We start from the raw sequence: 16,780 nt of genomic DNA, 5'->3' as shown, positions 1-16,780 counted from the left end.
TTAGCCAGCTTGCATCTGTAAAATGGGCACGGGGGTGGAAGGGGGCTTATGGATATATTCTCCAAATGCCAGAATCCAGGAACTGCTGGCCCTGCCCCCTTCAAACATCAAGGAAAAGAAGTTTATTAAGAAGAAAAAGGAAATGCTACATTAAAAAAAAAAAACCAAAAACTAGAACTCTGACATAATCTTTAAATCAAACAATAGTTTAGCTTAATTAGTAAAGAATGTTTACATTGATCATTGTGCTCTTTTAAAGAACTATCTATACGTGATCAAATCGAAGCTTAGGGGGCAATGAGTTTATGTTAATGGTGGTAGAATAATTTGGAAACGGATAAAGAGATGGGTGCACAGCTTGAATGTAACCAATGTCACTGAATTGTACATGTAGAAATGGTTGAATTGATGTATGTTTTGCTGTATATATTTTCACCAAAAAACAACAGAAAATCCCAGTTGCCATCAAGTTGATTCTGACGCATGGCGACCCCACATGTGTCCGGGTAGAACTGTGACTCACAGGATTTTCAATGGCTGATTTCTTGGAAGTGGATTGCCAGGCCTTTCTTCTGAGGCACTTCTGGGTAGACTCGAACTGTCAACCTTTTGGTTATCAGCCCAGTTCTTAACTGTCTGTGCCACTACATTACCCCGTGTAAATATGTGTAAGGCATAGTTCCTAAAGACATGGAGCAGGCTGAAACCGTCAGTAGGAAGGGTTTGGATCATTTTGTGGATGAGAGGAACCTACTGGGTTATTTAGAGAAAGCAGGAAAGTTGTGAGCACAGAGGGGCAACAAAGAAGGCAAACAGCAGAGATAAAAACCTGGATGGCTGGACTCAGGGTTGCATCTCTAGGTCTTCTGTTCTGTGGTGACTCAGTTTCTTCCTGGTGTTCAAGGACTGGGATGAGAGGGCTGGGGAACACAGCAGTCCACGGCCAGGCTATCAAGCCTGCACGGATACAGTGTTATTTTTTAAAACCCACTGTTCTCCAAGGTAGCATGGATCTCTAGCTGCCCACTGCTTCTTCCTCCTTTCAGGCTGAGTCAACCTGCCTGTATTTTACTCAATTCATGCTATTTCTGAACTGCAGCAATTTTCCAAACTACAACTTACATATTAAACTTAATGAAAAAAAAAAAGGCAGTGCTGATGGGGAAAACTGTCTTGGAAAAAAAGTGGGTGTGTCTCATTGGAGGGCCCGCGTTGAGGTAAATTATAGGACTCACCAGGAAATGTCCAAACTGTAAATTTGAAGACCTTTCCCTTTCACCACCCCTCTCCCCCCAACACAATTCCTCTAGGATGATCCTTGTGACAGAGGCCAAAGAGGGGGGCGGGGGGGGGGACAACATATAAACTGTGTATCCCTACTCAGAGCCAAGGTGAAAGTCGCTCCTTCAGTGGACATTGCTGGTCTTCTGCTCTGAGAATGATGTCCAGAGCCTACCCTGGACCACTAGCTCATAGCCACGAGGCCAGGGGCTGGTGACTTTTTCCCTGCAATCGTATGCAGCTTCACCCTCTGTGGTTAATGGAAGAAAAAAAAAGGCACTCAAAGGACATCTTTGTTATGTGAAAGGAAAACATATTCCACTTTAATATACTTAAGAAGTCATCCGTGATACATTAAAAAAGGTACCGGTAAGGCCTGGTTGTCTCAAGAGCAGGTCGCCAGAGGCTGACTCTACCGGCACAATGTGACCCGTTAATGGCCGAGTTCAGCCTGCGGTTAGGCGCTGCCTTTGCATCAGTGCGTTAGTCTTAACTCGTTCTTCTAGCATATGTTTCCTAATAAACCCGACTTTCCGCCTGCCCAGAAATGGCTGCTGGAAACTTAACGGTGTCTTTCCCACAGCAGGAGCACGCACCCGGCTCCTAAATTCCTTTGTCCTAGCAGCTTTGGGACCCCGGCGCCAGGCCGGCCTGGTCCTTGGCTCTCTCTCGGTTAGAGGGGTGCTCTGGCACGGGTCCTCCTGGCTAGTGGCTGCAGGAGGCATGAGGCAAGTACCTGAGACCGGCCCCGAGCTCGTGCTTGGCTGTGGCCGGAGCTGCGTCCGCGGCGCCGCCTCCTCGGTGGGATCCCGGAGACCCCAGCACCGAGGCTTCCCGCAGCGTCCGGGCCGCTCTGCGCTCTCCAGTCTCAGCCTCCCTCAACGGTTCTGGAAGAAGGGAAACACTTGGCGCAAAAGGCCCTGAATTTGCGCCACTCGGGAGCCCGCAGAGTCTTTCTCTTTGGCCCTTGTCTCCACTGCCGTCGCGCCCGTTGGGCTTAGGCTCCATCGCAGAGCCCGCGCGGCGGCACCGCTGCTGTTGTTGTTGGAGTTGTTGCGCTCGTTGCCGTCCACCACTTCCCAGTCCTCCGCCCCCGACAGCTCCCGCAGCCTCTGGGGGGCGTCGGACCGCAGGTAATGGCAGGCCCGGTGTCCGCTGTGGTCGCGGCGCGTGGGGTCAGCGCCCAGGGCGCCCACCAGCACCTTGATGACCATGTCGTGCCCCTGCTGGGCCGCCAGGTGGAGGGGCGTGAGGCCACCGCTGCCCGGGACGCTCACGTCGAGCTGCAGCCCCCGGCGCTGGGCGAAGTCGTACACCAGAATGAGCTCCTCGTGGCGCCCGTGCTTGGCCAGCCAGTGCAGCACCGTGTAGCCCGTGATCGGGTCAGCCCTCAGCAGAAGCCCCGGCTCGGCCTTCAGCAGCTCCTGAAGCTCCTCAATGCGGCCCTCGGCGGCCGCCAGCATCCACGCGTGCTCCCGGGGGTCCAAGCACAGCCCGCTGCCGCCAGGCCCGCTTGGCGGCTGCTCCTCGGCGCGCTCTTCCGACGGCCACCCGGCGGGAGCCGCCCCCTGCAGCCCTAGCAGCTCGCGCAGCGCTCCCCGCCGGCGCGCCGTGCCCGCTCCTGAGGACGTCCCCGAGCCATGGAAGGGGGACTCCCGAGCGTTGGCAACGGCGCCCCGGTATCTGCCCAGGCTGCCAGTGTCCGCTCTCGAGGGGCGTGACTGCGGGGCGCTCCGCAGGCTTAGCACGGTGGTCAGGGAGGGCCTGGGCGCCAGGCTCGCGGCCCCTCGGGGCTGGGCCATGCTCTTACCGCTGCGGCCGCGGCCGGTCCGGCTCTGCGGCTCGCTGCCCTTCCCGGGCCGCACCGGGAGAGGAACTGGCGCGGGCGCTGGGGAAGGAAGCGGCTTGAGCAATTGGGTTCGGAGGGAGGGAGGGAGAGAGCGAGGGAGGGGAGTCGGGGGAGGGAGGCCCCGCGGAGGAGGGAGGGCCCGACCCGGGCGGTGGGGCGTGGAGGCTCGGCGCTCCGGTCTAGTCCCCAGGGCAAGCCCCGCTGGGGTGCCCCGGCTCCCGCCGCTGCGCAGCTGCCCCAGGCGCGGGCGCCCCGCCCTGCCCCAAACAGCCAGGTGAGCGGGACAGCCCCGCCTTTGGCCCCGCTGCCCTAGCAGCCCTGACGCTCGGCATCCCCGCTGCGATCGCCTACCCCCGACGGGCTGAGCTAGGGTTCCTCCTCTGCCTCCCGGAGCGCCAGCCTGGAGCTCCAAGGCGCTCGCTCCCGCCCCCTTCCTTCGCCCTTCCTGCTTATCTCTTCAGGAGTCTCCCTGCACTTTGTCCCCAAGCCGCCTTCGTCCTGCTCCTAGCACTCACGGAGGCGGCCCAGCTGCCCCATGTGACTGACCACGCAGCGCCTGGAGCTGCCCGGGACTGCTGCAGAGAAACGTGAGACCAGGGTCCAGGCCCGATCCTTTCCAGGAACTCAGAAGGGACATTCCTCTGCTCCCTCGCACCCCTAGCTCCGCTCTCCTTTCTCTTTCTACTCTAACCTTTCCCAGCTGGCTTGAGGAAGCAGGGACAGGTGAACCTGAGCCAGAGGCCACAGGAACGCCCTGGCCTTTTCAGAGAGGCAACCCAGCCCTCTCCCTGCTGGACCTGCTGAATTCTGGGAAGCCAGAGCTTCAGAGATTTTAAAAGACAAGAGTATTTGATCTCTTTACTCCCAACCCAAGTCTCCTCTTTGCTCTTCTCTTCCCTCAATAAACCACCATGTTAAGGGGTTCGGTCTATGAGTAACAGGAAGCCATTGAAGGTTCTTGAGCTAGGGAGGCACAGGGCCATGATTAAGATGGTGTTTTAGGAAGATGATTCGGGCAGAGGCAGGAAGCCAGGAGACTGTTCCAACAGTCTAGGCCAGAGGGGATGGGGGCTCAGGCCCACTCCACTGGCCAACAGTGGCACCAATGATGGAAGGTTTCAATGGCTTTTCCTCCTTGACCCCCAAATATTTGGGGCCAGCTCACAATATCCTGAGCTTTTCCTTCATGACACCCTACGCAATTGTAATCCATTTTTGAACATTTACGATGTGCCAGACACTGTGCTAGATGCTTTAAACACATTAATTCTTTTCATCCTCCCCATGACCTCCAGAGTTAAGTGCCATTTCTATCTCCAGTTTGCAGAGAGGTTAGCCACTTGCTGAAGGCCACTCAGCAGGAAGTGGCAGAGCAGGTCTGTCTGACTCCATAGCCTTTGTCCTAGCACAGAGGGACTGGCATTCAAGCCAGCCTTATCAACTGCGAATCACTCACCCAAGTCCCAAATTCCAGCCAAACGGATGGACTTGTCTTAACCTGAGCATACCTTGAACTTGTATTTCTCTCCTCTTGCTCTGACACGCCAAGTAAACTAGAAAGGCTTTGATGACTGCCGTACTATCCTTGTGCACCTAGTAGGTGCATAAGAAATATTTGTTACCTTGTTCTGGTTTGGTAGCCTGGGAAAATGTGATTGTGTGGGTGTTGGGGGGGTTTGTGTATATGTTTTTTTCTTTTTTTGGGGGGGACACTCATCTAAAGCTGGAGCCTCCATGCCCACTCCCACATCCCTGCCTCAGACTGAATCTGCAGGACACCAAAAGCAACTCATAGATTTGGTCAATTCATTAAAAAAAAAAAAAAACGGCAGGATCAAGTGGTTACTTCACTCAGCTGACTGGCCAAAGCCACTCCTGGCCTTTGCTGAGCCCTCAAAAACCAGGCCCTGGCCCAGAGTGGGCCCCAGGCTTTCAGGCTTTCATTTTAAAAGTGAACCCTGACTGACAAGCAGCTACTTCCGTTGCTCTGGAAACTCCCCTCTGCAACCCCAGATCTGTAAACACCAAGCCACACACATGCACACAGACTTCCAGAATATGCAAACAGCTGCAGCAATATTTTTTTTAATCAAAATGCCATCAAGGAGAATGCAGGATGGGAGAATGCTTGGGCTATTAATTTTCCTCACCACTAAGCAGGCAATTCCTTCCCCTATCAGCACTAATAATATCTCTGGTTCCAGTTCAAAAACGGCAAAGGCGCCGCCTGACCAGCACCACAGGCTCATGACGCACGTGCCCCTGCTTAACTCTGTTGCCAGAGACGAAAGCCACAGTGCCTCCCTAGCAACTCAGTTCATCTTTACTTAGCAACTGCTCTGTACCCCAGGTCACCAACTGCACACACCATTCCCCAGAACTGCAGCACCCATTTCTATTTCAGTAGGGACTGTCTCTGGCCTTTGACACCAGGGAGTGGAAAACAGAAAGTTTAGCACTGACCCCACCTCAAACTAAGATGCCGCTCACCTGAGACATCTGCTATCCTCCAAGGGAATGGGAAGAAAACCCTTCAAGCCCTAGGAAAGAGCTTTCCAAAAAGTTGGTTGCTTTGCTCATCCAGTTTTTTTTCATTTTGCAAATGAGGATAAACTGTCAGAGAGGATGGCAGGAGGTAGAGAAACTTGAAGCTGAAATGTTAGGTGGACATCGAAAATCAATCTCGATGAAGAGAGAGCATCTCAGAAATCTTATTGGAAGTCAGTGGGGGATCCTAATTTATCTGCAGAAATTTCCTTTACACGCAACTTCTCAGACACATGCCCCTGGGGTGAAGCTAAAGGCACGTGGATCCTTGGCTCACTCTCAGTGGAGTTTTCACATGGGGCTTACGGATTCAGATCAAAGCAGGCAAGAGATGGGTGCTGAGAATATGGGAAGTCAAGTGCCTCAGGTCTCCACAACCCTCCATGATGCAGGAAGCCGGGGACATTCTTGAGGTTCCATCTATAAAATATGAGTTTTCTTTCCTCCGAAGACCTGTGCTGATATTGTCATATGATTCTCAATGACAGGGAAAGGTCCTTTCCCACTGAGCTACAGTGTGTGGGTGTGAGTGTGTGAGTGTGGGTGTGTGCCCTGCCAGATGTCACTGTCTTTAGTTGCCATTTTCCCCTTTCCAAGTGTCAGAGTTTTACTTAAGGAGACCTTTGTGAAAACTTTAGCATCTTGATGTCTGCCTTGAGCATTGTGCTCTTTAAGAGGGTATCATGGAAACCCTGGTGGCGTAGTGGTTAAGTGCTATGGCTGCTAGCCAAGAGGTCAGCAGTTCAAATCCACCAGGTGCTCCTTGAAAACTCTATAGGGCAGTTCTACTCTGTCCTCTAGGGTCGCTGTGAGTCGGAATCCACTCGATGGCAGTGGGTTTATATGGTATATAGAGGAGCCCTGGTGGTACAGTGGTTAAGCGCTCAGCTGCTAACAGAAGGGTCAGCAGTTGGAACCCACCAGCCACTCCATAGGAGAAAGATGTGGCAATCAGCTTCCATAAACAGCCCTGGAAACCCTATGGGGCAGTTCTACTCTGTCCTATAGTGTCACTAGGAGTCGGAATCGACTCTACAGCAACAGGTTTGGTTTGGGTTAAAAAAAAAAACCCCAAACCCGTTGCGTTGAGTCGATTCCGACTCACAGTGACCCGATAGGACAGAGTAGAACTGCCCTATACGGTTTCCAAGGAGCGTCTGGTGGATTTGAACTGCCGACATTTTTGGTTAGCAGCCTTAGCTCTTAACCACTAGGCCACCAGGGTTTCTGGTTTGGGTTTATAAGGGATTAAACTGACAACATCAACTTGAAAGGTTAGATAGGAAGCTTAGGAGGCAGTAAGTTTTATGTTAATGGGGGAGGAAGAGTTTGGAAAAAGATGGTGAGAATGGTTGCAGAACTTAAAGAATGTAATTGATGTCACTGAATTGTACATATAGAAGTTGTTCAATTGGGGTATGTTCTGCTGTGTGGATTTTCATCAACAACAAATTTAAAAAATGAGATTAAAAACAGAAGCTTAGCATCTTGAATACCTTTTCCTTAGATTATAGAACAAGTCATATGTAGTAAGCATTTTCAAAATCCTTCTCTAGTATTTTGGAATTACTTTTTTCCTCAGTCCTCCAGTAAGATCTAAGGTACCTATTAGGAAAAAAAATTTTATTTTGAGAGCTGAGTAAGCTTGGAATGATGAAAGGTGGTAGGATCGAGTCGACACATGAGAAAGATGAGGTTCTGGGGTTTCTCAAAATGACTGAAAAGAAACGGGGTGACCAGGGAGCAGAAAGAAGTCTTTACGCCTGAGTGGAAGCAAGAAACCTGCCGAAGACTCAGGCTGAAACGGCTTAAACCGGAGCCCGAGAGTCAAGCATGGGCCCTGAAGTGTGACGAGAAAAAAAATTTCCATTACACATTTTATTGATTCTGTGACTAAAAGAATGCCACGTCCTTGGCAAGACCTAAAATATTACCACGTTGAGACACATGAGGGTGCTCTAATCAACTAAACCAAAAAAAAAAAAAAAAAAAGGTTGTCATCGAGTTGATTCCGACTCATAGTGACCCTATATGACAGAGTAGAACTGCCCCATAGGGTTTCCAAGGAGCGGCTGGTGGATTCTAACTGCCGACCTTTTGGTTAGCAGCTGTAGCACTTAACCACTACGCCACCAGGGTTTCCGGGTTTCCAATAGTATGTATTTATTCATTTATTTCTTTATCAACAAGTGATTGAGAAAAAAACGGAAAGGCCACACCGATTTCACCCTGGGGGAAAAGAGGCTTTTACTAGCCCTTTGTTGACACGAGTTCAGATTTCTCCCCTGGATCAGCCTACTCACCCTTAGCCCTAGAGTAGCTGCACAGAAGGAGGTACCATTCTGAAGGCTGTGGTGAGAAGGCCCAGGTGTCATTGTGAAGAGAACGTGAACAATCAGGGCAGAGAAAGGATACCGAGTCAAACAAAGTGTTTCCTTACTTTATTCAAATGGAATTAGCTATCATAACATGTAGGGCTTTGGAATCATAATCCCTTAGGGTTTTCAAGGTGCTTTCATATGTTTAATTATCTCTTTCACCCTGGCAGCAAGCCTGTAAGGTATATAACCAAAACAAGCAAACAAACAAACCCATTGTTCTTGAATGATTCCGACTCATAGGTATTTATACTCACTGAATTCACACAGGAGGCTGAGAGAAGTTAAGTGACCTACCCAGAGTCACACAGCTAGAAAGTGGTAGAGCTGGGTCTGTGCACATGCCTCTAGGTCAGGGGGACTTACTCATGCTGGTCTGCTGGGCAGGAACAGCCCTCAGTGAAATTGTGCAGTACGTGTTGCTGTCCTTGGTGCCTTCAACCTTCCGTTTCTGATATCCAAGCACCCTGTGCCCCAAATCACCCAGTGGAGTACTCATTAAGAATAATGATAACAGCTACCTACGGATTACTGAGCACTTAGATGCCTGGCAGGCACTATGCCAAGCATTAAGCATCCATTATTGGACAGGAATGTTCATAGCAGCATCATTCATGGTAGCCAAAAGAGAGAAACAACCCGTCAGTTGATGAATGAATTTAAAAAATATGGTACATCTAAAAAAAATTTTTTTTATATCTATACAAACCCAAAACCAAACCCACTGTCATCGAGTCGATTCCAACTCATAGAGACCCTATAGGACAGAGTAGAACTGCCCCATCGGGTTCCCAAGGAGCGCCTGGCGGATCTTAACCGCTATGCCACCAGGGTTTCCACATCTCTACAATGCAATATTATTTGGCCATAAAAAGGAATGAAGGAGTGATAACACGCTACAACGCAGATGAACCTTGAAAGCAATTTGCTAAGTGAAGGAAGCCAGACACAAAAGGCCACATTAGTATGATGCTGTTTACATGAAATGTCCAGGATAGGCAGATCTATAGAGACAGGAAAGAACTTAGTGGTCGCCTAGGCTGGGGGAGGTGGGGGTTAGAGAATGACTGCTGATAGGTATGGGGCGTCTATTAGAGGTAAAGAAAATGTTCTGGAATTAGAAAGTGGTGATAGTTGCACAACTTTGTGAATATACTAAAAGCCAGTAAAGAATAAACTTTAAAACGGCAAATTATATGCTATGTGAAGGATACCTCAATAAGGCTGTTAACAACAGCAACACCAAAAAGTGCATTATCTCCCTTAATCTTCACAACAGCCCTAAGGGGACAATCGAGAGACTGAGGCTCAGCAAAGTTAAGTTAATGGGCCATGTCCACTCAACTAGTAAGTCAGGGGAACCCACCGCCAGCTTTGCCTGAGTCCGAAGTCCATGCTTTTAAGCATTATTGCTACAGTGCCTGTAATGCATCATTCGCACAGAGGATATTATAAGAGCCAGCACTTACTGAGGGCTTTCCGTGCCAAGCACGGTGCTAATTACACTGCATCCTTGATCTTGCTGCATGCTTAAAACAAGGTAAAACCAAACCAGTTGCTGTCAAGTCGACTGTGGGTCATGGTGATCCCATGTGTGCCACAGTAGAACCGTGCTCCGTAAGGTTTTCAATGGCTGATTTTTCTGAAGCAAATCGCCAGACCTTTCTTCTGAGGTACCTCTGGATGGACTCCAACCTCCAACCTTCAGTTAGCAGTTGAGCGCGTTAACCATTTGCACCGCCCAGGGACTTCTAAAACAAGGTACCAACAATCAACCAACCTGTTGCCTTCAAGTTGATTTCGACTCATAGCGACCCTGTAGGAGAGAGTAGAACTACCCTGTTGGGTTTCCACGGAGCAGCTGGTGGATTCGAACTGCTGGCCCTTTGGTTAGTAGCCAATCTCTTAACCACTGCGCCACCAGAGGTCCTAAAACAAGGTAGGTACTAGTAAAGCATAAAAAACAAAACAAAAATAAAATCCACTGCTGTCGAGTCGATTCTGACTCATAGTGACCATATAGGACAGAATAGAACTGCCCCCATAGGCTTTCCAAGGGGTGCCTGGTGGATTGAACTGCCGACCTTTTGGTTAACAGCTGTAGCTGTTAACCACTACGCCACCAGGGTTTCCATTAAAGCATAGTCTCTTAATATTTTTTATTACATGCCCCTATCATAGAAAAAATATTTTGAGTAGGTATTCGCATTATTTAAAGAAATCCTGGTGGCACAAACAGTTAAGCACTCTCGGCTGATAACTCTAAGGTTGATGGTTCTAACCCTAAGGTTGACAGTTCTAATGCACCACTGCTCTGTGGGAGAAAAGACAGAGCAATCTGCTCCTGTAAAGATTACAAAACCAAACCTGTTGCCCTCCAGTTGATTCTGACTCATAGCAACCCTATAGGACAGAGTAGAACTGCCCCATATGGTCTCCAAGGAGCACCTGGTGGATCTGAACTACCGACCTTTTGGTTAGCAACCGTAGCTCTCAACCACTACACCACTAGGGCTTCCACCCCTAAAGATTACAGCCTAGGAAACCGTATGGGGCAGCTCAACTGTGTCCCATAGGGCCACCGTGTGTGAGAGTTGACTTGATGGCACACAACAACTACAACATAGTACAAAGACTTTTTTGACTCTGACTAAAATGTTATTAATAATCTTTTTTTCACAAGAGAACGTGATTGCATATGCTTCATTAAAAAAAAATCTTAGTTTAATGCTGGAATACAGATACGTGAAAGTGTGGTGCTAAGTTTAGTTTATTTCAGCACTTGGTTTCACTGGCTGTCATAGATGAGAAATGAGTCTCACAAAGATGTCCAGCCCCCAAAGAAAGGAAAAGCTCCATTGGCTGATCTTACTACATCATGATTATCACTTTTCAATTCTACCCACCAACTATGCAAAGTTTTTTTTTAAAACAATTTACTATGCTTTAGGTCAAAGTTTACATAGTAGTTTCCCATTCATATAATTCTATACACAGATTGCTCTGTGACACTGGTTGCAACCCCTGCAATGTGTCAGCACGCCCCTCATTACCACCCTGAGTTCTCCGTTTCCATTTGTCCAGTTTCTCTGCCCCTTCCTGCCTTCTCACCTTTGCTTTTGGGCAGATGTTGCCCTTTGGGTCTCCTATGGTTGATTGTTCTAAGAAGCACCTTCCTAGAGGGTGCTATTGTTTACCTTATAGGCCAGTACTTGGCTGAAAGGTGACCTATGGGAGCGGCTTCAGTTCCACATTAGAAGTATGCAAAAATTTTTGATGAAATTCACCTGGTAAACATTCACCTTTCCTGAAGAGTCAATAACTGGATCTTGCAAATCAATCAGCAGTTGTTGCGCTTTTGTGTTTTTAACAAACGTCTTCAAAACCCACAAAAGCTCTACATTTGGGAGATTTTAAAACCGGTTAGGAACTTTCATTCCCTGATTTTTAAAAATAATTTATTTTATATTTCTGTTCTCGCCCGTTGAAAATATGCACAGCAAAACACTCCAACTCAACCTTTTCTACCTGTACCATCCAGTGACATTGATGACTTTCTTCGAGTTGTGCAACCATTCTCACCCTCCTTTTCTGAACTGATCCTCCCCCGGTAACATAAACTCACTGCTCTCTAAGCTTCCTATCTAAACTTTGAAGCTGGTCTTGCCAATTGGATCCCACAAGTTCAGGGCCCAGGTGGGTGGCTCCACGTCCTCAGCCAGCCATGCCCACTCCCACACATCCTCACCCTGACTCTACTTACATGTGTGGGACATACATGCACGCTCATACCTCTTCCCAGTTACTTTATTTTATGCAAGTCACTTGGAAACTTTGATTCTTAATATTGACTATACGGATTCGAAGGAGCACAATGCTCAAGGCAGACATTCTTTATTAGTTAAGCTAAACTATTGATTAGTTTAAAGAGGACTTCAGGTTTATTTCCCAGTTTTTAAGTGTGCGGATACCAGAGGTTTCCTAGGTGTCCCATTTACATAAGTTTTGGCAACAAAATTATATAACAATGAAAACACACACGCCCATCTTCTAAATGCTCTCTTTATGTCCTGATTCCTCAGGAAAAAGCAGTTACTTTCTCACACATTGTTAAAATACCAACTTAACCTTGAAGAGGTAGATTGGGACACCACCAAAAAGGTCATACATATCTTTGTGTGAAAGGAAAATGCATCGTTTGGTTTGAAAACTCTTTTGTCACAAAATAACCACCCAACCTCTGTGTGGCACCAAAGACTTTCAGTGTCACTCTCTACTTCCTTACAAAATAGACTACTGTGAAGATTCCAGAGTATATCAAAAGGCTTTTTTTAATACCATTAACCGCGATGATGACATCCGATAGCACACTGTATACGTTCCACGCTTCAATTTCTTTGCTGTAATAGCTTGCCACCTTTCTCCACAACCTTACCTTGAAACCACCCCTCCTTTTTACATTTCCAGTCAAAGTGGTACTTCATCAGTGTGAAAAGCACTTAGTTTTTCCATAAGACATTAAAAAAATTAAATCAGTCATTTTCCTTTCAGAACATAATCTTCTTTACATTTTCCTTTTAGTACCAAAAAAACCTAAAATCCATTGCTGTCAATTCCAACTCATAGCAACCCTAGAGGACAGAGTAGGACTGCCCCATAGTTTCCAAGGAGCACCTGGTGGACTTGAACTGTCGGCCTTTTGGTTAGCAGCCATAGCACTTAACCACTACAGCACCAGGGTTTGCTTTCTTTTAGTAGCCCATAAAGAAGTAGTTCTTTGCAGATTTCATTATTGAAATAGAATCTAGTCAATACAAAGCTGAGAATGGTAGAAACATTTTATCCAACTGTACAGCAAACCTCCTACGCTGTATTGTCTATTCTAATACTGTTTGTTCAGTTTTCAGCAATGTTTTCTACATGGCTCCCAACAGTATTTTCTGACAAAGAAATGCGTTTTAGTTTGTCACCATATTGTTTCACATGGAGTATTTTGACTACTCTTACCACGGTAGGAAAAGCCAGCGTTTCTCCAAAGAGATGTGCCAACTTTGGTCTTTAGTTTTTAAGAAAGAAATTTCAAATGAGGCTTCTAAACATGTATCTTTATGCTTAGTGAGATTTAATAAAGTACTATGTTGAAAATCACATGATTTTAAACATCATTGAAAAATTAGTAGGGATTTGTCTTTGTGGTCTTGCTGCTCAGCTTTTAAATATAAACTTTAAAAAATTACACATATGGAAAAGTGCATACATCATAAGTGTACAGCTTAATAAATTTTCACAAATTGAACAAATCTGTGTAACCAGTACCCCGATCAAGAAATGGACCATCGCCAGCACCCAGAAATCTCCTTTGCATCCCTGCCCTTTCATCATCCGTCTAGTTCCTACTGTCGTATAACAAATCAGCCCGAGACTTAGTGGTGAAAAATAACCATTTTGTTATTATGCTCGTGGGTTCAGAAGGTCAAGACTTCAAACAGCAGAACGGAGATGGCTTGTCTCTGCCCCATGATGCCTGGGGCATTAGCTGGGGAGACCTGATGGCTGGTAATTTTGACACCTGGGGGCTGGAATCATCTGGAGGTATCTTTCCTCAGAGTCTGTCAGTTGATGCTGGCCATTGGCTGGGACCTCAGCTGGCACTCATGGCTAAAACATTTATATATGACTTCCCCATGTGATTTAGGCTTCCTCATTGGCATGATGGTCTCATTGGCATGATGGTCTCGGTGTAGTCAGACTTCTTATATGGTGGCTTAGGGCTTCAAAAGCAAGTATCCCAAGAAAACTGAGAGGAAGCTGCATGGGATTTTATAACCTCGGTTGGAAGTTAGGCACCGTCACATCCACTATGCTGTGCTGGTCGCTCAGATTCAGGGAAGGGACACAGGCTCCACCACTCAAAAGGAGACATGTCAAAGAATTTGATTACATGTTTCAGAACTGCCGTGGAAAGTAAGTGCCATCTTGACTTCTAATACCATAGATTAGTTGAGTATCCATTTTGTGTGCGTGTGTGTGTATGTATTCTATAGTGTGTGTGTGTGCGTGTGTGTGAGAGAGAGAGAGAGTGCACCTGCATGTGGCTGACTGCTTATCAGACCCAATTCGATCGCTGTTGTTTTTATTTTGTAATGGGGCTGGTGAAGAGCTCATACTAGGAATGGGAGATGAAGCAGCTCTGCCATTTTCCTATTGCCCATTTGTACTTGTATTCTTTATATTATCTTTAGACTGTGGTTTATTTGCAGAAGTTTTTTCAAGCCGCTTTTCCATTTGAGGAGGATTGGTTTAGTTAAAACCAGATGATACAATCTGAAAATTCACAACCCAACACAGAAAATTGCAGAACTTTGGAAGAGGCTAAAAATAAAATGGAAGAAGGCAGGTGCCACAGTCAACGCTTCAGTGTTGTGAAATTCCAATTCTTCCTTCAAGATACCCACTGGTGACTGTCTTAGTCATGCAGTACCACTATAATGGAAATACCACAAGTAGATGGCTTTAACAAACAGAAATTTATTTTCTCACAGTCCAGTAGGCTACAAGTCCAAATTCCGGGAGCCAGCTCCAGGGGAAGGCTTTCCTTCTCTGTTGGCTCTGGAGGAAGGTCTTTGTCATCAATCTTCCCCTGGACTAGGAGCTTCTCAGCACAGGAACCCTGGGTCCAAATAAGGTGCTCTGCTCCTGGTGCTTCTTTCTTTCTAGTATGAGGTCCCCAACTCTGCTTGCTTCCCTTTCCTTTTATCTCTTGTGAGATAAAAGGTGGTACAAGCCACACTCCAGGGAAATTCGTTTTACATTGGCTCAGGGATGTGACCTTATTAAGGGTGTTACATCCCACCCTAATCCTCTTTAACAAAAAAATTACTATCACAAAATGGAGGACAATCACACAATACTGGGAATCATGTCCGAACCAAGTTGACTCATATTTTATGGGGGACACAGTTCAATCCATGACAATGACCATCTTACAAATAGACCAAGAGAGTGTGCTAGTGTCAATCCGTGCATTGCATGCATTAGTTTAATTTCTTTTATATTTTTGTTACAAAATGAATTTAAAGAGAAGTTCTAATATTTTCTTCCCAGACCTCAGTGAATCTTCTTACACATGCCACTTTGAAGATAATGGTTTACTGCATTTGTCCCATTTTACAGATGAGACAACTGAGGCACTGAGAGATGATGTAACTTACCCAAGGCTACACAGCTTGTATGCGATGGAGCCAGTGTTAAAATAAGTCTATTTGACTCCAATGCCCATGCTCCTTCTATTACACTGAAAGATTCTAGCTGGTTCAGTGACATACAAAGTTTCTGGTTTCAGGACATAGAATGGGGCAAGATTGCTGATTTTTATTCTCCCAGCTGAGGACATGTTTCCCTCTGGGTGGTCTATGGGAACAGGAAGGGTTAGGAATAGAGAGAGGATGTCAGCATAATTGGAATGTAACTGCCAGTCATCAAGGACTTACTATGTGTCAGACACAGACCTGTGCACTGAATCCTCCCCACAGCTTTCCAACGTAGCTACTAGTGTTAGTTCCATATAGGTCCTGGTGTGGTACAAACAGTTCGCACTTTACTACTAACCAAAAGTTGATGGTTCAAATCCACCCAGCAGAGACAAGGAAGAAAGGCCTGGATACTTACTTCCGTAAGAGTGCAGCCATTGAAAACCCTATGGAGTGCAGTTCTACTCTGAAACATGTGGGATTGCCATGAGTTTAAATCGACTTGACGGCAATGGGTTTGATTTTGAGTAGTGTTAACCCCATTTTACAGATGACAAAATGAAGCCTCTGGGAAATAATTTACCCAATATTACACAGCTAGTAGTGGCCGAATTGGCATTTTAAGGCAAAATTGAATGACTACTAAACTGGGCTCTTAACCACTCTATGGCACTGCATGTAATCCATCTGCCCCTAGAAGATACTGTGATAGTAAGCACACAGGAAGACTTAGCAACATGCCAGGCACTGTGCTAGCTGCTTTTCATGTATTATATCTCATTTAATTCTCAAAACAGCCTGGAAGGAAAGGTACGATTAGGTGTTATCCTCATTTTACAGGTGTAGAAACTGAGGCTTAGAGAGGCGAGGTGTCATGGATTGAATTATCCCCCCACCCCAGTGCCGTCGAGTCGAGGATTGAATTATGTCCCCCCAAAAATGTGTGTATCGACTTGGTTAGGCCATGATTCCCAGTATTGTGTGGTTGTCCTCCATTTTGTGATAGTAATTTTTTGTTAAAGAGGATTAGGGTGGGATGTAACACCCTTAATAAGGTCATATCCCTGATCCAGCACCAGGAGCAGAGTGTGTCCTTTGGCCCCGGGGTCCCTGCGCCTGAGATGCTCCTTGAACAGGGGAAGATTGAGGACAAGGACCTTCCTCCAGAGCCGACAGAGAGAGAAAGCCATCCCCTGGAGCTAATGCCCTGAATTTGGACTTGTAACCTACTAGACTGTGAGAGAATAAAGTTCTCTTTGTTAAAGCCATCACTTGTGGTACTTCTGTTATAGCAGTACTGGACGACTAAGACACGATGTAACTTGTCCAAAGTCACAGGGCTGCTGGCAAGCAGCAGATCTTCTATCAGTCTGGCATCCCTGCCATCATTGCTTTCAGTAGGAAATGGCCCAAATCTCAACAGAGCCATCCTTTCTTAGGGAGTCCACGGTCAGTGCTATTAGCATCTCTTGACT

The 16,780-nt window shown here is 46.8% G+C and overlaps 1 protein-coding gene across 1 annotated transcript; it reads right to left on the bottom strand.

Annotated features, from left to right (window-relative positions):
- Nucleotides 1-1,973: 1,973 nt before the first annotated feature.
- Nucleotides 1,974-3,154, bottom strand: SOWAHD (sosondowah ankyrin repeat domain family member D). Its single transcript, XM_003414779.3, has one exon. It carries the CDS (start codon nucleotides 3,081-3,083, stop codon nucleotides 2,160-2,162), a length of 924 nt encoding a protein of 307 aa, XP_003414827.2. The 5' UTR covers nucleotides 3,084-3,154; the 3' UTR covers nucleotides 1,974-2,159.
- Between the last annotated feature and the right edge of the window lie 13,626 nt (nucleotides 3,155-16,780).

This window comes from Loxodonta africana, chromosome X, assembly GCF_030014295.1.
Source record: "Loxodonta africana isolate mLoxAfr1 chromosome X, mLoxAfr1.hap2, whole genome shotgun sequence".
NCBI lineage: Eukaryota > Metazoa > Chordata > Mammalia > Proboscidea > Elephantidae > Loxodonta > Loxodonta africana.
The sequence above is the reverse complement of the archived record's forward strand: the minus strand, read 5'-3'. Positions and strand labels throughout refer to the sequence as shown.

Bases quoted from the DNA above. Each gene is read 5' to 3' on its own strand.
- SOWAHD (XM_003414779.3), bottom strand. From the start codon at position 3,083: ATGGCCCAGCCCCGAGGGGCCGCGAGCCTGGCGCCCAGGCCCTCCCTG.